This window comes from Phaethon lepturus, unplaced genomic scaffold (genome assembly GCF_000687285.1).
Source record: "Phaethon lepturus isolate BGI_N335 unplaced genomic scaffold, ASM68728v1 scaffold4851, whole genome shotgun sequence".
In the NCBI taxonomy this organism is placed as follows: domain Eukaryota; kingdom Metazoa; phylum Chordata; class Aves; order Phaethontiformes; family Phaethontidae; genus Phaethon; species Phaethon lepturus.
The window spans coordinates 520-22,021 of NW_010518326.1; the positions used below are offsets into that span (position 1 = coordinate 520).

Consider the following 21,502-nt stretch of genomic DNA (forward strand, 5'->3'; position numbering starts at 1 on the left):
GACAAACGAAAAACCTTACAGGAGTGTATAGGTTGTGCCTCTCCAGCAAGGCCATCCACCTCGTCAAGCTGAACTCGGAGGTGCCCTCTGTCCACTTGCAGCTAATGAATATTCGCCGCTGCGGACACTCGGAGAACTTCTTCTTCATCGAAGTGGGCAGATCTGCCTCCATTGGACCTGGAGAGCTCTGGATGCAAGTGGATGATTCGGTGGTTGCCCAGAATATGCATGAGACTTTTCTGGAGACCATGAAAGCTCTGAAGGCCTTTGCAGAGTTCAGGCCCCGAAGCAAGAGCCAGTCTTCCGGTGGTGGTAGCGGTACCAATCCTATCTCCTTCATCACCACTAGGAGGCACTTGGGCAACCTTCCCCCCAGCCAGACGGGCTTGCAGAGGAGGTCTAGAACGGAGAGCGTTGCCGGAGGGACTCCTCCTACCACCAAAAGCAGCAACTCCTATCGCTTCAGAACATCCAGTGAAGGAGAAGGAACCATGACTAGACCTTTTCGGTCTGTGACTGGGAGTCTGATCCACCTGAATACCGCGAGGATGAATTTGGGCCGGCAAGAAGGGAGTGGAAGGTATGTGAGAGCCGCTTTCAGCTCATCTTACCACACCAGGTCTGCTTCGCTGCCTGTTTCTCATTTTCCCTCAACTACAAGTCCCATCAGTGTTTCTTCCAGTAGTGGCCATGGCTCTGCTTCAGACATGTTGACCAGGCCTTCTAGCTCATCTGTTTGTGGTTCCCCAAGCGATGGGGGATTTATCTCGTCTGATGAATATGGCTCCAGCCCTGGCGATTTCAGGTACTTTCGGGTCAGGAGTAATACACCAGATTCCCTGGGAAACACACCGCCTATCAGAGAGGAGAACTGCCTCAGTGAGTACATGTCCATGAGTAAGCAGCAGGCAGATGATAGCTCAAGAGATGATTATATGGAGGCTGAAAAGTGTTTCAGGAAAAGAACTTACTCTCTAACAAAACCAGCTTCTGTAGCAGTGCAGCAGAAGATGACACAAACTACAGCTTCGTTAGATGAAGATTCTGTTGGAAATCATGGACGATTGCTTTTCTCTGAAACGCCAAAACTGAAAGATAACCATGAGTTGGAGTACAATGACGCTAACCTTGATTCTGTATGTAACCAAAGTAGGGGTAAAGCCAGGGATGATGGGTACATGCCAATGATGCCAGGAGTTGCATCTTCTCTGTCCAGCAACAGCGATTATTTGCCAATGACTCCTAAAAGTATGTCTGTTCCAAAACAGATTAACAATTCGTGGTCACCGTCTCAGGTTGACTCCAGAGGATATATGATGATGTTTCCAAAGGCTAGCTCTTCACCTGTACGAAGTCCTTTAACTGGATTTATTTCTAAAGGAAGTAATGAGAAAATCATAAACAATGAGTATATGGATATGTCGCCTGGTAATTCAGCTCCAAAGCACCCCAGTGATTTGAATTATATGCACACCGCTTCTGTTTCCAAAGGTTTCAGTTCATATTTTTCTTTGCCCCGAAGCTTTAAGGCATTATCGGGACAAAACAGTGACCACAGTGAATATGTTCCAATGTCTTCACCTGGAAAACTCTTGTATGGTGGAGCAGAAAATGTAAAAGGGGTCAACAGTGAGGCTCTGGCTAACGGCATCTCTAAATCGCCAGTAGTGAAAGGTTCAGATGAAGGACTTGTGCAGAACAGGGCTACGAGGCCCACGAGACTCCCCCTCAGTACAAGAGGGAGTAATACTATCCCAAGAATGTACGATCGTACAGTTCCGCCTGAGCCAGCGAGTCCTGGTGAATACATAAATATTGATTTTAATGAAAAGGCAAGTAATACACCATATTCCTTATCTGCAGAAGGATCGCCGTCATCTCTAGGCTCAAGTAGTGACCACAGACAGTCCCCGCTTTCTGATTATATGAGTGTTGACTTGGATGTGCAGTCACCAAAAGTAGCAAAGGAACTGTCTAACTCTCTAACAGATATTTCAATTTATGCAAGTTCCGGTATTCCTAGAAACCAACCCAATCCTGACTATGCTAGGCTTTCGTTTGGTACTGCTTGTGTTAGCACTGCAAGTAACAGGACTGATGACTACACAGAGATGACGTTCAACATGGCAGCAACACCACCTCGGCCGTTTGCCGCTGAATCTGACGACGGTGTCAAGATCGATAGCCCTTCTTCCATAGTTAATAGACTGTGCATTGTTGATCGATATGGTGGTAGCAGTAGCTTCCCTGTTCCTAGTTCTGAACCTCCTATGGGACCGAAAGTGATTCGAGCCGATCCTCAAGGCAGGAGGCGGCACAGTTCTGAAACGTTCTCTTCCGCTGGGACTGTGACGACCTCCTCCTCTTTCTTTACTGATAGTAGCAAAAGACACAGCTCTGCCTCATTTGACAATGTTTGGTTAAAACCGGATGAAAGCATTTCTGATGGTCAGGAAAGCAAAATGTCCAGGGATACCTCAACTGGATTTCAGAATGGCCTAAACTACATCGCTCTGAATTTACGCGATGATCCTATAAGCTGTGAGGCAAGTACTACAGCGCCAACTTGCCATCTCCAAAATGGTACTTCAGGTTTGGACAGTGGAGCTTACGTAAGCATAGATTTCAGCAGATCCGATGGTCTGAAGTGTAACGCTGCGAGAAAAGGTTTGTAACTTTAAAAGTGCTTTCTTTTCATGCTTGCTTAACTGTAGAAATTAAGTTCTCTACTTAATACTAAAATGCAGTCTTCAGAGTGGGGTAAACGTGTTTTATAATTTTCTGTATTTTATATTCTAGTACAACAGGTCTCATCATAGCACAGCATCCTGACTTCTGAGCAGCAACGAAAGGGGACATGGTCCTTGGCCTGAAGGGTTTATATGACTCTCCGAGGCAGTTAGAGGTGTTATCAAACTGTCACCTGCCTCAGTTTTTTTGTAAAACAATTTTGCTAGTATAAACATTTATCATACTTCATATCGTGACCTCTTATCCTAAGGTTATGGTAGTTGTGGCTTTTTCCTTCAGCTTTCTTTTCCTCTGCTTCTCTTCTTAAACTAGATGACTCTCTGCTTTTTTTTTTGTCAAATTGGTATTTTGTAATTTGTGTCATGGATAGGGAAAGCTGAAAATTGCTAAATTGGTTTAGACATCAGAATTTTGGCTTTAGATCTGTTTCTTTCAGAAAATGCAGATGAAATGCATGTTTTAATTTTTTTTTTTAATGTGCAAATCTGCCCATGTTTATTTAGTTGACTCTTAAGTAAACAGAACTCATTTTTTTCCCTTGGAGATTTGGTGTACTCCTTCCGAGCTCTGCTCTCCAAAGTATCCTTGTATCCTCCGGAGGAGCCATCTCCTGGTGGCTGACCAGGGTGGTAAGGGGCTCCTCCAGCCCATGACCTCCACGTTCACCACCTTCCAGTAGTGTCCAAGGGCTCAGCTGAGCCCTAAGCCTTCCCTTGCTCTGCAGAGGGATCTGCCTTTTGCGTAAACAAAGGAAGAGCAGGCTCCGAGTGGTGTCTTCCAGGTCTGAAACTTTGGCGAGAAGGCTGCTAGCTTTCATGTGATCAGTGGTCTGACCCAACTTAAGGTAATGCAGTTTGAGGTGTGCATAAAAAATAAGGGTGTTGGGGGTGGAGAGAAAGAATATGGGAAAGAGGAGGGACACTCCTATTAATATGAGAAGCTCTTTGCTCTCATGGTGGGAGCAAAACACAGTAATTAGCTGTTGATGGTATTATGCATGTCCACTGACTGCACAGCAGTGTTTGTGCAAGCTCTGTATTGCACTGTAACTTTGGAAGTATAATCCTTATTTTGGTGTTAGTGACCCACTGAACTCCTTACAGTAATTCCCCTACCCGTACAGAAAACTGTATGTGTTGGAAATGATGTTTTCCTCTCTTTGCAAATGTGTGTGTAGTCAATAATTGATGAGTACTGAGAGGAAATATTTAATTGCTGTTGGACATTGATATTTGTCTACTTCTCTGTCAACAGAGAAAGCAGTAAAGGGGCAGGCTACTGCTGGCCTTTATATTTTTAATTACAATCTTAAACACTGAAATGATAGTTTTGTTTGGCTTTTTTTTCCCCCCTAGTTTCACTTTAAGCATCTACAGGCAGAAGGTATTGCAGGAGGTTAAAACTGTGTAGCTTTTAATAGTGGAAGGTATAAGCCTGACTCAGCTCGCATGCCATTCGAAGTCTGGCAGCACTGCTTGGGGCTGCTCAGAAATGTGTGGTTTGCCTCAGTGGTTTTTTTTCCTCTGCTTTGTTTTGCTCGCTGGAATCAAATTTAGAAGACGTTGAAAGTTGCCAGTCCAAGAAGTGCTTTCTTCCAAAGTTAGTCTTTCAGCACTTCAAAGATTTGTCTGCTAAGTCAAAGGCATGCTGATTGCCATAGCCGATTTCTGTGTGTCTGGTTTTGGTTTTGTTTGTTTTTTTAAAAAAAGCACCCCCAAAGACAGCAGAATTCCTACTTGATCTTATTGCCCTCATACGACTAAAATCAGTGTTATAAAGTACAACTTCTTACAAAATGGAGGAAAAAACCCACCAGCCCAGAGATGATTTCCTTTCAGCTGTACTGCAAATATTACATTTAAAAATACTTTTCAAGAGATGATGTGTTTAGAAATTGTATTTATGTTAAACATTTTGCTTACTACTGCTACAGCAAAAGATCTGCAGCCCTGTGCTTGGGGTTTTTCCCTTGCCTGTTACAAGTTGCGGAGACTTCCAGCTGCTGGGTTTTGCTGTGAATTGAAGTTTACTGGAAATGAAACATGCATTAAAATGAAGTGAAAGAAACTCTGTGCATAAAAACACAGGCACTGGCAGGAAATGAAGCATGAGAATAGTAAGAGCTTACGTTGGTGGTTTCTTTCTAGTCCTAAAAAGGAAAACAAAATTATAAAACACTGCTCCAAGACAAGGCCTAACAGTTTTCTATAAAGACAGCATGAAGTGCTTCGGGTATAGAGCAGGAGGGCAGGTGGGGTATGGATGCTGTAGGTGGCTCATGGCGGGGTGAGCAGATTTTTTGAACAGTCCAGGCTAAAAGTAGCTTGCAAACTTGAATACAGTGTTATAATTTGGTGGTGTATATCTGTTTCTTAGGAATGACTTAAAATTCTTGATTATAAAGATAACATTTCTCATTCACATACTAAATCATGTCTCTGAGCTACGGCAAGCATGATTTTAGAAGTCTGTATTCCTTAAACAGCTTGCCAGTTTCTACTGCAATAAAGCTTTTCTTTTAATATTTTAAAAGTTTTTCTGAAATACAGAAAAACACTTTCACATTCCATTTTGAATGGTGAAAATAAAGCTTCACTGATAAACCTCTTGTACCCTGAAGAGGTGTAGTGTGCCTGTGTGTAATTGATATTTTTAATACTTTGGGAGGCTTTTAGCAGAACTGAGTGCTGTCTTTTCTTTCCTTCTGCAACCCACTCTTTTGGTCTCTGCCTGATAAATGCTCTGTGGTTGAATCCATTCTTAAGGAGGATATTTAGCAGATGCATTTACCCTTTACTTCCTAGAAGGGAGCTATCCCATACTTACTATATTCTATGAAGTAGAGAACTTTTATCTCTTCTCCCTAAAGTGCAGTTTTACTGGAAGGAAAACACTTCCCAACTTTGGGTTGTTTGCTTTTTTGTTTTGGGGTTGTTTTTTTTTGTTTGCTTAAATGGAATATTGTGTTCTGTAACTCAACTGCATTCTCCTAGCTGCTGAGGGTGGTAGAGTGATTTCCAATGCATCACTGCCCCCTCATTGTAATTCCCAGGCTACTTCTGGTTCAGGTTCACTGATGTGAATCAAACTTATTTTTTTTTCGCCCTTTCTCCAATCATGACATGGACAGAGGAGCGGGAGTGCACTAACTTGAAATGGTAAATAGGCCTGACTTGTTATTAAACCTTTATTTCAGGTTTAGGCAAAATTGAACTCAGGTTTTACATTGATAATGATGATGATAAAAAGAACATAAGGTTCTGATTTTTAATGCTTGAAGTTTAAGGAGGTCATTAGCAGAACAGTTTCATCACAAAATTGTTACACAATATTGAAGCAAGCGGTTTGCAGTTTTGATTACATGAATCTGAGTCATGAATTTTGTGCTAGGAGTACAGAACACTAAAGCTACTTCAAACAGGGCTTAGCTAATGTATACCTTGTTATTGGACCTTGTAGAAACTGAGGAGGATAATGAGAACGGGGCGGTAATAAACTGCATAATGGGCGCTGTATAATACAAGTTTCTTCAGACTTAATTAGAAATACTAAACCTGCAAAGATACACTGGACTCCAAAACCAAAACAGGCTGTTCAGAATAAATGTAATGTTCAGCTTAATATCAACCCACCTATTTTACACCCACTCTTTAATCTTATCTCTACCTGATATCTAACACTATGCTAAGATACTGTTTCAGAAGTTCTCTAAAGTGCAGGATTATAATTTAAATGTTCCTCACCTTTTTAATCTCCTCCTGTGCTAGACTGTGTACACTTTGGGGAGCAGAGGGGAAGGAAAACAAGTACAGCTGTGAAGAAAAACTTGTGTTCTGAATTGTGCAGGTCCTTTATAGTAACTTGGATATTTCAAGTGCAAAATCTTGAAGAATATAGCGAACAAGATACACTTTGAGAAATTCAGAAGCTGGAAGTTTTAGCTATTACTAATATAGTAAATTACAGTTTATGGGATACCAGGCAAATAACTGCCCCTTTTGGGTTTCAGGCTAGTGGTTTTTTAAAAGTTTGCTTCAAACTGAGGCTCTTTTGTATCGGCAGAATGTTTAAGGCACAGGCCCATTTAAAAATAACTTGAAGAACCCTACTGAAACACATCCGAAAGCTGCTGTGTGTCCTACATATTTGAAAGAATGCTGGGATAATAATTCTTAAAAAAAAAAAGAAAAAAAAAAACCAAAAGAAAAAACCCAAACAAAACCCCACCAAACCATTTTAATCTTACTGTGACAGATGTCACTTAAACAGTCTTGAGTGACAGCTATGCTTAAAAATACCCAGGGTAATGTTCTCAAGCAGTATATGAGCTGCTGAAGGCGGAACAGATTTTTGCCGTGTGGTGTGGGAGTGAGCTACTGATGACCAAGAATAGTTGGGTTTTAGTTGTGCTTGGGTGAGAGAATCTGAGGCAAGAATGTTCCCCTGCCATTGAGAGAGAATGCTTACTTGCAGTCAGTGTTGAAACACCTTTGGAAATAAGCTTTCCAGACTTTAAATCCATAGTTGCAGCTGATGGTGACATGTGTCGTTTCTGGAAGTCTAAAACTTTTTGCTTGTAGCTGTCTTGTAGGTTAAAGCAGCGCTGTGGGACGCGGGGAGTTCTGGGAGTAATCCGGTATGGATTCAAACTGCCTGCTTTTTTTTTTTTTTTTAAAAAGTCTTTCGGTGAAATCTTAAATGCATTATTACCCTTTTAGTTTTCCCTCTAAAACTTCATGTTTCCCCCTCCTCCCTCGCTGTCTGAGGGCCCCTTGTTCCCCGTCGCTTGGGGTGGCAGGTTGGAGTAGCAGGAGGTGTGCGGCGCTTATTCAGTCTTTCCAGCGGCTGTATTCCAGCCCGGGATTACTGGGGTGGTTTGTCACTAGCTATTTATTTGGGGTTTTTTGTATGTCCAGTGGCATGTTAGCAGTAGGTAGAGTGTTTTTTTTTTTTTAACTCTGCATGTGCTCTTTTTTTAATGAAAGGATCTTTAATAAGTTTTCTTCATATTGATTGCTGGGGGGAGGGTTTATACCTTGAGGTTTTGGATGGTACTAAAAGGAGTTTATAGTACCGTCTTGTACCTTGGTGTGTTTGTGCTCTGTTTGTGGATCTGTGGTGCTCTCAAAAACATGCTGAATGGTGTCCAGTACATTGATTGCACTAACAAGTTTGCTTTTCTCATCCAAAGCAGGAAACAAACTCTACAGTTTTATTTTGTAGTGTTGTGATCAAATGTGGCATTCTTCAACTCAAAGGAAAATGGAGTGATAGAACTGAAAGGCAGGTGAGAGAGAGTCCAGCTTTCTGGAGCCTGGGGATGTATTATTACTGCTGTGTTGTCCTGGAAGTGTAGCATTATCTTATCTGTCCTTACTTGGTATGTAATGACTTGGCTGGAGAGCCGGCCTATGGCCCACCCTGCAAATTTGCTGTTTGACTTTTTTCACATTTAGCTTTTGCATATTGACAACAATCAAATGATCAAGTTGCACTGTTGTCTTACAGGTTAAAGCAATTACTAGGGGAGAAGGAAAAAGTATGCTCTAGTTTTAATCAAGCCCTCTAAAGGTCACTCACTCGGCTTAGGGACGGTTACGATTTAGTTGAGAACCTTGATCAATAAGGATTTGTGACATACTTGAGGGCAGTGGGAAGACAAAGGTAAATTAGCCTGACTCATCAAAGGCATTTCAGAGGTGTTGCCGAGTATCTTATCTAAATGATCTTGAACATATAAGTGTTTGGATTTGTGAAGATTTTGCTTCAGGTGTAGTATGACCCGAAGAGCAGCAGTGTAGTAGATGGTTAGCAAGAATTTTGTGCCCTGGTTAAGTCATGAGCTGTATCGTAAGGGGCAAAGGTTGCTTATTTCAAAACATTATTTTTCTGTTAATTTAGCTGTATGGTTGGATGCTAACGGTTCAGACTGCTTGTGTGTGTGTTTACATGCGTGTCGTGTGGCAGTGATTTGTGAGTTAAATGTAAGGTCTAATCTTTTTTAATCTTCCGAGAAGCAGAGTATTTTGAAAGAGATGGCTTTGACTGAAATTAATGTAGTTAAGATTTGTCTATAATTCCAAGGTGACAATACACTTTAATGTGAGTTGAGAAAATTTAAAACTTTTAAATTACTACTAAAAGGTGAATAGTGCTTGTGTTCACTGTATAGCATATGTATATTATGAACGTATGTAAATATCAAATAAAATTATTATTTAGGGCATAAAATGGGTAAGAATAGTATTTCCTTTTTGCTAGGGCATAAAAGGCTGATAAATATGCTACCTACTTGGAGAAAGGTTTCCCTTTTAGTAGAACAGGATTTTGTGGAATGACTGAGGATATCAAAACATTTTTTTCTTTTTCTGAAAACCATGGGAAATAATAGCAAAAGGTGCGTAAGAAGCCTGGTAAAATTTGCTTCTAAATTTATTGAGGCACTAATGAATGATATCCTCCTTCCACAGGGAATAGTGTGATTCTGTTTGCGCACTCATGCCAAGGCAGCTTGCTTTATTGTTTATGGCTGTTGCTGAACAGCTGAATTTGCAGTATAACTTTTTCTGATGGTGGATAGCCTGAACCTGAATGTTTTTTTTGGGGGGAACTAGTGTGTCTTTTCACACAGATCTCTTAGGCTACCAGGAGTTTGGAAGAGTTCTTAGGGACAGTGAAGCAGATGCATCATTAAATAAATGAGAACCTTTAGCATATGAGACCAAGAAAAGCTATTAATGTGAGCCATGTGATACCTTATTTGTAAGAAAACCCTGTTTAAGCTATTGACAGGCGTTTGCGTTCTGCCACTTTTGTGGCACCTTATTGACAATTGAGCTAAAATGGCCAAGACAAACCAGAAAATGGTACAGAAAGGCTTCTTTTTGAGTCTGGGTACCTTTGGTTTCCTGGTCTAAGGAACTGCGGGTAGCGTAGCCAAGGGCATTCTTCAGCACGAGTTGGATGCAGGTAAAACTTAGTCAATACAGATGAAGGAATATGCTTTAAGTTCGGTAACTCTAAAACAATAAAGTTTCTAAATCTAAACCAATATGTGTTAGTGGGCCAAAAAGATACTGTTTGCCGTGTGGAACTTTTTTGTACTTTAAGTTAGTCTGTTCCAGTAGTAACATCCACTGTTGAGTTCAAACTTATAGAATACTTGCTTTTTGTTATGTGAGACGCTTCGGGAGTTATTTGCCATCTACATTTAACTCTGTGGTGTTTTTTGGGGGTGGGTGGGTTTTCTGTTTGTTTTTAAGCAAGATGTTTTTGAATTGCAGACTGTGGAGAACAGGAAGTCAGTTAGAAGTGAATTGAAAAAATGAACAGATTTGATCTTGAGGTCATTTAGACAATATCATGACAGCGAGTCTCTTAATGAAAGCTTGTAGCTCCAGACGTGATCTCTAGTTGTAGAACCTGAACAGGTAGGCAGGATGGAGGTCCCCTGTACCGTGCCACAAATGTAAATGTGTTGGTCCCTGTCCTAAGGAGCTTACAATTTAAAGATGAACTAAAGAGATGGATGAAACTTAATGTGCTGGGGTGGAGAGTAAGATAAAGATCAAGGCTGCTGCCATTGGCAGAGCGAAGATAAGAGTCAGCCTTGTGGAGAGATAAAAGGCTGCCTGAGAGCGGTTGCAAGAGAGGAAGCTGGTAGAGGCACTTGGAAGGGTATGCACACGGCAGGGAGCGATGGAAGGTAGCGAGCTATAAATACAGTGGTTGTAATGGTTTAAATGACTTGAAAAGGGTGAGGTAAATGTCAGAACACTGGCCAGGATATTAATCTTGGTAAGAGGAATGTGGGCCAACATGTATCTCTGAGTTAGGAGCATGTCCCAGTGTTTACTTCTCCCTTTTAGATGTGGAATGTGATGATGATTTTTTTCCTCTTTCTTTCCTCTTTGCTTTCTCTAAGTTAGTTTTCCTGCAGCCATGTGACTGATAGATCTGGTGCAAGCAGGGGTGCAGGAATGTGTACCGGAGCACAGGATCACCCTGTGCAGCATCCCTAGGCAGTTAATGTCTCATGGGTCTGCATCCTCCGTTCTTGGTGAGACTTTGCTCCAGAAGCAGTTAGGGTGGTGGAGCTGGCATTACTACTGGTTCCTTCTTGTTTTTGCAGGGACTTTTTAGGTGGCATCTCTGGGTTTCAGGCAGTCTTCTAGTGTTGGGGAGGAGGCAGCAGTGTGGCTTGGGAGATAGATTCACCTGTAGGATTTGTAACCAGTGTGTTGGAGCATTTGGAGTCCAACTCTAAACTGGGAGGCCTGGACGGCACCTGCGCATCATCGCTGCGGTGCTTTCAGCTGCTTGGGAGTACCCTGCAGAAGTGGAGTGCAAAACCGTAGCTTTGACAGGAGAAGGTTGCTTTATTTCTGTGTCGGTAGATCGGGTTGAATGGACACTGTAGTGGTTGCGGGTGAGTCTGGAAATCGTGGCAGCAGGGAGGTTTGATTCACTGTTGAGGGTATAAGTGATTGAAATATTAACGTTGGCGTGTTCCACAAGGCAAACACTACACAAGAGTTGCTCACTGTTGTGTGTAGACAGAGTTTAACTCTGTCCTTGGTGAGCTTCTGGATCACCTCTGGAAGCTGAAGGCCTTATCCTTGGCTCTTGTGCGTGTGCTGTGATTTGAGAAGACCTTGCTTCACATGTGCAATGCAATCTGAAACTTTCTTCTTCCTCCCCTGCATAAGCCAGGGTTTTGGGTATCCTAATGTTAGTGCAGGCTTAGCGATGTGATAATTAGAAAATGTAAAAAATTGATGTGTGCCTCTGCTGTGTGTGGTAGCAGGTAGTGGCTGATAGCAAAGATTATTTTTTTGTGTGTGCAGGCACACACGGGCAAAAGGTATGGCTGAGGAGGGTGTAACTGCTTGGGTATGTGGCCATGTAGTAACTTAGTGCCTTTGACAGTCATTTATGGAAATACCGGCAAAAGAAAGAGCTAGTGCTGAATGCTTGCAAACGTCGATGGCTAAAGGGGTTGGGAAGAGCAAAGGGATGAATTAGAACAGGTGAAACTTTCTGTAGGAAGGAAAAACTTTCTGTAGAAAGGAAATATCAGGAAAGGTGATTTGAAGGGTGGGGAGCTGTTTCATTAGCCATGAGTGACACTGTTCTGTCTCTTAGTTGTGTTCTTAAGAATAGTTTTGCTCACTCAAACTGAAGACCTGTGCCTGTAAGCAGACCCACCCAGCAGAGGAGGAGCAGGGCAGGCATATATAATACTTCCCACAAACATACACCCAGCCTCTGTTCCCCCTCCCCAGCTTGGGCGATTTCCTGAGCCTAATGTAGTTTGTCTGTTTCATAATCCTTTATGGATCTTTAACCCAAGTACTTTTCCAATCTCTCTTTGATCCTTGTGTAAACTCCTTGTATCCATAGCAGCCTGCGGTCAGAGTCGGTACATGCTGCATGCAGACCTCTCTGTCTGTTTTGGACCCTGCTCCAGACAGGCTTTGTTTGACAGCCCCCAGTTTGTGTATTGGAAGAACCCTCTCTCTCCTCTCCATGCCACTCAGGATTGTGTAGATGCTGTATCTTCCTCTGCCATACACTTCGCCAGTGTGCTGGCAGCGGCTCCCTATACCGCATACAGTGGGGATCTGTGGTGTAAGGTTTTTGTGTTTTGTTTTGTTTTTTTTTTAAGGTCCTGATACATCCTTATCCTTCTCTGCAGGCTGAAGGGTCCGTGCTACCTGGCTGTTCCTCACTGGGAAGCTGTTTCACACCTTTCATGAGTTTTTCTGCACTACTCTGAAACTCTTCCAGTTTATTCCAAGTCCTTTTTGGATGAGGGAATGAGAGTTATGCGTGCTGTTCAGCACCGGTGTTTGACGTGGCCGTTTTCTTTCCTATTCATTTCTTAACAGCTCTTAATGTCCAGTTTGTGGCAAGAGCACAGGCAGGGAATATATTCCTCCCTACTGGCACTTCAGGGCTCCTCACCTTCTGGTCACGAGTGCTGGGTGAACTGTAGCAGGTGGTATTGTCAGAAGCCACACAAACAGGATTATTATTTTTTGGCTAAAATTTACCTATGTTTTCTGCAGTTTAGGAGGTCAGTCATAGTATCTTATACACTTGCCATGAGAGTGCTTTTGAAAAAGCAGAACTCTTTTCATTCTTCTGCAACATGAAAATCTGAAATTTTGAACTTATCTATATGTTTTTAAGTGGAGAGAAGTTAATTTTTAGTATTGTCTGGCTATATTGTAATAGAAGCTTAGTTAAAAAAACCCCACACAACCAAAACAAACAAACAAAACCCCCCAAACTCCCAGCAACTTCTTGTCAAGCTCTTCAGTGCAATTTGAGTTGGTGTTAGGGCCCTGCCAAAACTGCATGCAAGTTTCCTAGTTCTAGCAACACTATCAGTAAAAGAGATGAAATTAGGGAGTGTGCATAAGGCCTTCCTAGAAATAACACTACTGTTTTAATAAACAGAAAAAGAAGCCACTGTTGTGAGATAAGGCATTTCTGCAAAGTGAATAAAAATGATCTTGAAGCATGGGAGAGGTTTTTTAGCTCATGAAATAGCTACGCACTAAGAATAGTGGCACCGCGTATGAGTAATTGTGGATAAAGATTATTTGTGAGAGTAACTTTTGTCTTTCAAATTTTAGAAATACAGCTTGAGGAGGAAGCTGATTTACTGGGATGTGTTGTTACCAGTTGCCGTGCTTAAATATTTTCTCCAATGAAAAGTGGGTCATGTATCGGGTTTTTTCAAAAACAAATTTTGCTTTTTTTCCTTGTGGAAAGTCAGTAAAATTGTAGGTGCAAAATATATTTGTTACCGCAATTAGAGCATCATTAGTTCGTTGTTTAGAGAATATGTGAAATATATGCTTAGCATTAAGCACATAGTTTTCACACGTTTCCTAAAAAGGATGTCTTTCTGTGTCAGGGCCTTGTTTGGGTTGCCCAGGTACAGTAAATGCGTCTGCAATTGCCTCAGTAAATGTGTCAGTTCTTCTGATTTGTATTTGCAGACTTGGTGTCTGCGTGTGCAAATTAAGAAGGAATTCTTCTTTTCTCAAGTAACAGCGCTTGCTTCTAGCAAGCTCTAAAGCCGTGCCATTAAAATAAGAACGCAAAGAAATAGGACAATGACATAGGATAGTAACTATGTACTTGGGAAGGTTTGGGGCAAAAAAATTTCTCACTAATTCGTGAAGAATGTATTTGGGCAAATTACCTCCCTCTTCCTGACCTGCGCGCCGTGAGGAAGGCAATCCTCCTGCCCTGTCCCGGTGGCATGAACAAAACGCTTTTGGACACGCACGTTGTGTCCTGAGGTTGTGCTGGGATTTGGTGCTTTCCGGAACAACAGGATTATTGTGTGGCCATGTGCACAAGAAAGTTTAGGGCTGTTCTGCTGCTTCTGATCTGCATAAGTCAGATTAATTCTGATTTCCCCCTAACCTGAAGTTCAGGAAATGGAGAAACTTCAGTAGTGTTCTCCAGAAGGCATTAAGCTATCTTAGTCTTTGACATGGAGATTTTAATCATTTAATTATCTTAAATTAATATCTTCTGTAAGCAAGGCTTTTATCCTTTTAGGAATCAGTTGCAGAATTATGTCAGTAAAAGCCTTTCCTGTAAAAACAGATATTATTTAGGATGGATTTCTTTGAGATGTCTGCTGTGTTCTTAAAACCTCTTGGTTTGTATCAAAGTGGCCTGACTTGTATGACCTTAATTCAGATGCAGGAAACGAAGTGTAAATTGGATATATTCTCATCTGATACATTTTCAAATGGAGCACACTGGGTTTGCAATCTAATGATTTAAGACTAATCTAATCCTCTGCCCCTAATTTTTATAAAACTATAGGGTTTTTTTGCATAGAAAACTCGCAGAGCACTTTCTCAGTGTGTCCATTAATTTTAAACAAAACATTTTTGAGCAATGACATACTGCCATCCTATTTTAAATATTTGCCCTCTTAGTTTCTCTTCTGCCCTCGCAATCCTTTTCCTTTGATTGTTCCTCAGGAAGATTTGGACAGCTGTATGTAGTTTTATAATCTGATCCCATCTTAAACTGATGAATTTAAATAGAATTGTGTAATAAGAGAACATTGTTTTAATTTTCTAAACTTTGCTTATATATTTTGAGAGGATCTGTGAAAATGCTGGGATGCTTTCTGGACTAGTTTACCATACTAAGTGTTCATAGGAAGTTGAATTTGTATTGCTTTCAATATTCCGAAGCAGCAGAGCTCAATTTTGAGTAAAGGCTGAAGCTTTTGTTGTAGAATCTGTTAATGGAGCTCAAGGTTGAATAAACAGAAAAACCCAGTGTAGGGTGCTGTGAAAACTTAGTGTATTTTCTAGGCTGCTTCAAAAGTGCAGAGGTGGTTTTTTTTAGTTCAGGTTTTTGCTGCTTGTTTTGTTGTGATGATCAGTTATCAGATTTTTTTTTTTTTGGTAGACTGAGCAGATTTTCTTGGAAGAGCTCGTGACAATCTAGGAACAGCAGCGTGTTTACGCTGCAAGTGAAAGTTATCTTCAAACTTGTCATGTCTGATCTGGCCACTGAGTTTTATTTGGTGGCATTTATGTTTTGAGAACTCCAAGGGACTGATGGGCTACTTGGAGCATCGTTCCCCTCTTCCCAGCTAGTTTGCACCTCATGATTTGTTTTCTTTTTGGAAGAGTTTTCATCCATTTCTCTGACAGCTTCCTTTACTGTTCAGTGTTGAGTCAAATACATTTATATGGTATCTGTAATGAAAAGCTAATGTTGTTATTGTTGACCAATGATTCTCACATTTGTACTGTTAACATAGAAAGTTGTCAGCTAATGCATCTTACATTATGAAGACTGAAGGAAGATCATCCAGCTTTCCACAAGCTGTGTTTTATTCTTCAAGCACTTCGTGTCCTCCATTAGTTTACCTTCACCGACTGTCTAGTCAAAAAATGGAAGAAGATCAGGTGTGGGAGAGAAGAGCCACCAAGAAGCTTAATGCAGGGGCACCCTTGCAACCTTACTAAATAAACCCAGCTCACTTCCTAAGGATCTTCTGGTGAGCAACTGCAGAGGTGGAAATGCACGGATTAGCTCTGGGTATCCGCAGCACGACAGACGTCGGCCTTGTTCTCCCTTAAGTTAAACCCATTTTACACCTCTTTGACTAATAACTTTTCCTGTGGTGTATGTGCAGGTGCGGTGCTTTCACCCAGCTGGGTACAGGTGCCTGCGTGGAAGCCAAACTGGTGCTCTGTTGACCCCGAGGTTCCTGCTCGCTCCCCGCAGGCAGCTGTAGCGCTAAAACGTGAGACGCGGTTAGGCGGATGCTTCGGCGCAGATCTTCCTGGGAGGCTGTGGCGGGGAAAGCTACACCAGCTGGAGCTCCCGCAGCTTCACGGTTCAGAAGTCGGTGTCCGGGCTTGTGATTGCGACTGCAGAAACTGTCCCTGGCTCTGCTGGAGACCCCACTCGCCCCCGGACGCAGACCTCACTGGGGGTGGCATGGGATTTCTCCAGTGGGTCGGTGGTGAGGGAGCGGTGGGTCTTTCTGGCTGTGGTGCCACTGGAGTGAGGAATGGGCTCCTGAGTGCCACCCTCACGATGGCGGTGACTGCAGACGCTTGCGGGAGGGATCTTGCAAGACCTCAGTCACGTCTTAGGTTTCAGAGGGAATTTTGTTAAGTGGTTGTTTCATGAGGTGGGTTTTTTTTTTCTTTCCTCTCTGATACATGTGTACACATGTATCTGTTTCTCAGTTTATATCTGTGTGTGGATATATACATTAAAAAAAAGCTTGACGCTTTTATCCCCAAAAAGAGCTGATGGCTCAGGGCGTCAGCCAGCTGTACTGCTCCAGCTGCAACAGTGAAATGTTCAGTTTTAACAAGGGGATTAGAGAAGTGGTGGCAACCAAATAACTCCATGTCTGAGAGACTCAAGGCTTTATGAGACTGTTACCAGCTTGTAGGTAATGTTTATGTGAAACTCCCTTATGTTTACTTACTGTTCCCACAATTCTGTTTTAGCTTTACAATGAAGAGGAAATGTGCTGAAGTACAGTTTATAATGATGGGGAGAAGGGGCGACGAATGAGATCTCATTTAACAAGCACAGAGTTTTGGGAAGGGGGGATGCTGCAGGGAGGTCCCGAGCTTGCCTTTACACTAGTGTAAAACTGTGTTTGAGCCAGGACATCCAGGAAGTTTATAAGCTGTAGTGAAGTTTAGTTGAGGATGCTTTATTTTGGTTTCTTATAAATTAATCTATGTTAGTCTGGGCTCTGATTAGAGTTACCTGGTGAGCTTGCTTTAGAATTGGTTATCGCGCTGCCTTCTGCGTTATGCCAGGTTTGTTCGAAGATTCAAAGTGATGAGTTAAGCAGGGTTGGGTTTTTTTATCTTAAATTCTTCCCCTTCCCCTCCAAGTATCTTAAATGTAATTTGGCATAAGTTTATAAAAGTTTTCAACAAGTTATAGGTATAAATACTGAGTTTTGCTACATGGTATTGTCCAATTCAAACAACTGCGCCTTTGCTCTTCAAAATGTTTTGGGGATATGCTTGGAGAGATTAGAATAACTTGTCAAACAGCTTGCAGGTGTGCCTTGTGTGTTAGGCGTGGAGGAAAAATGTCCTGACAAAAGCAGAGACAGTTTTTGAAGTTCCTTTTATGTAAGCTTATAGGTCCACAGCAAGGAAGGGGTGGGGGGGATGCTGGTAGATGTTAATTTTTACTGAATACCAGTTTAATATAGAAGCTTTAACTGTTTGACTTGCATGCATCGTTGAGGTGTGATTCATTACAAGCTGTGCTGTGTATTTTCATCCTTTGGTCCTGCAACAAACTAGTATTTTTCTAAAGAGGGAAAACTATTTCAAAAATAATAGCTTCAGTTGGCTTTTGTGAAAACAAAGCCATCACTAACCACATCACGCTCTGTGTGTAACAAGCAATAGCTTTTTGTAGTGATCTTATGATGTCTGTGAAATAATACAAATGGAGATTCTTGAGTTGCGGGTGTATTTTGGCTGTTTCTGCCTTGAATTGTGGAAAACCAAGTTACTGTGTTTTTGAAATCACTGTGTAGTTGAAAAATGAAACTCAGCAATCCAGGCCTTGGTCTGGGTTGTGCAGGGATAAAAGGGAGTTTTCTCTGAAGTCGAAGGACCCCTCTGTACTTCTGCACTGCTTCCAGCCCAGCCGTGGTCTTTGCTTCTCTGTCTCTCGAGCAGTGGGCAGCCTTTGAGAGCTGGGCCTGTCCCAGCTGCGGTGGAAGGGGCAGGGCTGCTCCATGCAGCCCATCTGAGCTTTGTTCTTTTGCTTTTTCTTTCTTTTTTAGGTGTAGTATTTTTAGCTGGACGGAAATCAGAACTTCTTTAACTTAGGGTGGAGTTTGTGTGTGCATACTTTATGGTTGGTTGTGTAAGTAAACTTACAGGTTTGCATTATTATACATAATGCTTGCTTGTTCTTTAGATGGTCAGATTTTCTTCAGCATATTCCCGTAGTAGAGGCAGTGAAGCACTATGCTTTCTTCAGCAGTGACATTTAACTGATGTCCTTGTGACCCCGCAGAAGAGCATGGGCAGGATTAAGCTCTGAAACCTCTTCTTTGGTTCCAGTGGGCCATGCTGTTGTCACCATGCTTCGTAATGAAGCATTCCCGTATTGCAGTTCTTCTCAAGGGCAGTGAGCTCTCTGAGCAGTGGGATTTTGTACTGTGTGGCTTCGAGGGGAAAAAGTAGACTGCATTTCTGTGTTGGATGTTTTCTGAAGTCTAACTCTCTTACGCTAGCTGTTGTTTCTCAACGAGACCAACCTGCTGTTTCCTTCTTCCCTGTAATGCCAGGAAACAGATCCCGCAGACAGGTTCTTCAAACCTTGAGAAGGTGACTAAAGCCACCTGATCGGCAGAGGACAGTGCCCTCAGTCTTGGCCGAGAGGACAAAGATGGTGAAAGAGGACAGTCTGTCAGACCTGGGAGAGAGTGTAACCCAATGATTTGGCTGACAGTACCCCTCCAGACTGAAAATTAGTGCCCATGCTGGCTCTGTTGGGAGTGGAAGGGGTTTTGCAGTGAGCTGAAGAGTGACTTTTCGTACGTTCCTCAGTTCAGTTCACACTGCTGCAGAAAGCCTTTGCATCCCCTTCATCAGTGGTTTTTCCGTGTTGGGAAGCTTTTGAATCTTTCACCTTGGCATGTGCGTGGTTAATCGCAGAGCTGGCATTCTGCTTTGAGGTCATCCTCTCTCCTGTTTCCATTTCTGCCTTGTCACCCAACTATCTCTTCCTGTAATACAAGATTATATTTTTTTCCCCTCATTTTACTGAGCACTTCGTATTTTGCCTTTTCCAGTCAGCTTGAAGCCCCTGGTTTTTGCTGGCAGCAGTAGAGGTGGCTGGCTGCCACAGCTATGTGCTTTTGTACCGTGTGTTGCCTTTTAGCGAGACTGTCTTGAAAAAGGGACAACTGTACTCCAAGGTGTTGCTTATTATGGCTAAATTAAGCTTTTTCCTGAAAAGTTGAGGACAGGGCATGCAGCAGTCATGACTTGCCACTCCTCGTTTGGAGCTGGAGTTGCAGGGAGTGTTTATATTGCAGTTCTGTACCTGCTGTGAATGGGAGTGTTTGCCACAACCTTAATTACACCTGGGTGAACAGAACTGCTCTACGCTCATCCTGCGCTGCGTGCTTAGTAATAGCCTCTGCTACGTGCATCGCCCGTCGCGTTGAGAAGCTCGAGGTCTCGTTAAATGAAATGCTGATAGCGAAATAGGTGATGGGTAGCTGTAAGCTTTGGTCCTTCCCACGGCGCGTGGGCTGGCGGTGCGGTGCTGGCTGCCGCCCCGGCTCCTGTCCAGCGTACACGTGTCAGCTCTGTGGTTGCAGTGGCTCTTCAGTGCTTGCTTCAGATTTCTGAGTTCTTCTGACGGCTCAGGATTTCTGAGCGTGCTGTCAGCTGGTTGTGCCCCCTCCGTCTGTGAGAGACCCGTGTTCTGCATTCAGCAGCTGGCACTTCTGCAGTGGATGAGCTCCATGTAGTCTCCTCACTAGAAAACATTTTTTTCCAATATAACTTGCATTTAAAATGTCACTGACTTTTTTTTTCTCCTTTCTAGACTGACTGCATTGCCATGGAAACTATTGTCGGAAGAGAAGACTTTTCTGCTGGTAACTCCAGAAACTGTGTGGTGCTTTTGGAAGCAAAGCTCAGCTCCAGCCGGCTACTTTCATTTCCACCAGCATGGACATAGACACACATCCTTTTAATTAATTTTTTTCATACACATCAGCTCTCTACAGTTGAATTAATTTGAATTGAGATTTTTTTTCATAGCTGTGCTTTGGTGATGGAATTTGGTCTTTCATGTCATATCTATTTGGGAGGCAGTGTGAATGCTAATAGGAGATTCCTGTATGTCCCTTTCTTCCTCCTGCCTCTCCCGTTAATTTTTTTAAAATTTATATTCTGAGAAGTCAAAGCTGGTTTCTGATTGTCTGTTTAACATGGGGTTTGCTTCTCTGGTACATTAACAAGTGGTTAGCTTAAAACATGTATTGTTTAGAAATACTTTGGCAGTTCAGGATTTTTTCAGGTGGCTGGGCGGAAGGAGGGAGGGAGAGGTGCACATTAGCTTGAGGGGTGAACCCGTGGGACTGAACGGGTCTTGAGAAGGAGACACCTCTTCTGCCTTTTTTTTCCTTTTTTTTTTTAAGGTTTTGCTTTTATGGTACAAGAGGTATTTCTTGATCATAGGCTAGAGTATTTTAAATCAAATGTCTGTCAGAGCTTAAACTGAAGTATTTTTTTTTGTTTGCTCAGAATCTTGGTATGTACAAAGTAGGATTAATGGGCTGGTTGTCTTGTAGATTGTTTTTCCTCTTACCCTCAAGATACTTGTTTATAAATATGAATTGTGTAAAATGAGGTTTTTGTTCATGCATTCAAATGGAGAACTGCAGAGTCGTATCCAGTGGTTGTGACTTCTGCATTATACTTGTCAGCTGTAGCTTTTTAAAGAGAAACCACCCTAATTGATCTTACTTTCAACCAAAGTCCCATCTTTAATTTGGGACTATTTTTGTTCTTTCTTCCTGGCATAATGGGTAAAAAAGTAAAGTGTTGGCTCATCAGTTGTCTTTATGCCACTTACAGAAATGCGAACAATGACTATTTGACGTTTTTAAAATAAGCCCTGGTTTTTCTACAACTTAAGTCACTCTTGTACTGAATTTTTTTTTTGGTTGAAATGAATTTAGGTTTTTAACACTGCTATGAACTTAAAGAGCATGACACTAGGTGTTGGTACATGCAATGTATAATAAAAGGCACTGACGATTGCTAAAGGGTTTAGAAGTGGTACACAAATCCTCATGCTGTACTGCACCACACAGCTGGTAATCCTCTACATTGTATATTGTACAACTGATTTGTCAGGCTGCCTCATCTCTAATATACAACCTTTAAATTACTAGTACAGTTTGAATAACAAATTAGACACTGTCAGCTTTGTTCACTGATGTGTACCCGAATCTATTTTTGAGTAGTATTAAAATGTACGTGTCACTAAAATACGAAGACACTTTGAAACATGGTACCAATCAGTTTACGCAGTGTCTAGCAACAGGAAAAACTGTTGCTACAGGGTTAAAAGCGCAGACCTGGTTTTGATTTGGGAAGAGACGTTTAAGTTGGTACAGTTACTTGTTGCTGCTAAACATACACTAATTAAAAATACGACCACTCTTACA

At 42.0% G+C, this 21,502-nt stretch overlaps 1 protein-coding gene across 1 annotated transcript in view; it reads left to right on the forward strand.

Moving 5' to 3' along the window:
- LOC104628182 (insulin receptor substrate 2-B-like) overlaps positions 1–20,370 on the forward strand; it is a 20,882-nt gene extending 512 nt beyond the window's left edge. The window contains exons 2-3 of the mRNA XM_010296686.1: positions 8–2,667; positions 19,870–20,370. Coding sequence (XP_010294988.1) covers positions 8–2,667; positions 19,870–19,874 — 2,665 coding nt within the window. The 3' untranslated portion in view covers positions 19,875–20,370. The remainder of the gene's footprint in view (positions 1–7; positions 2,668–19,869) is intronic.
- Positions 20,371–21,502: the final 1,132 nt, after the last annotated feature.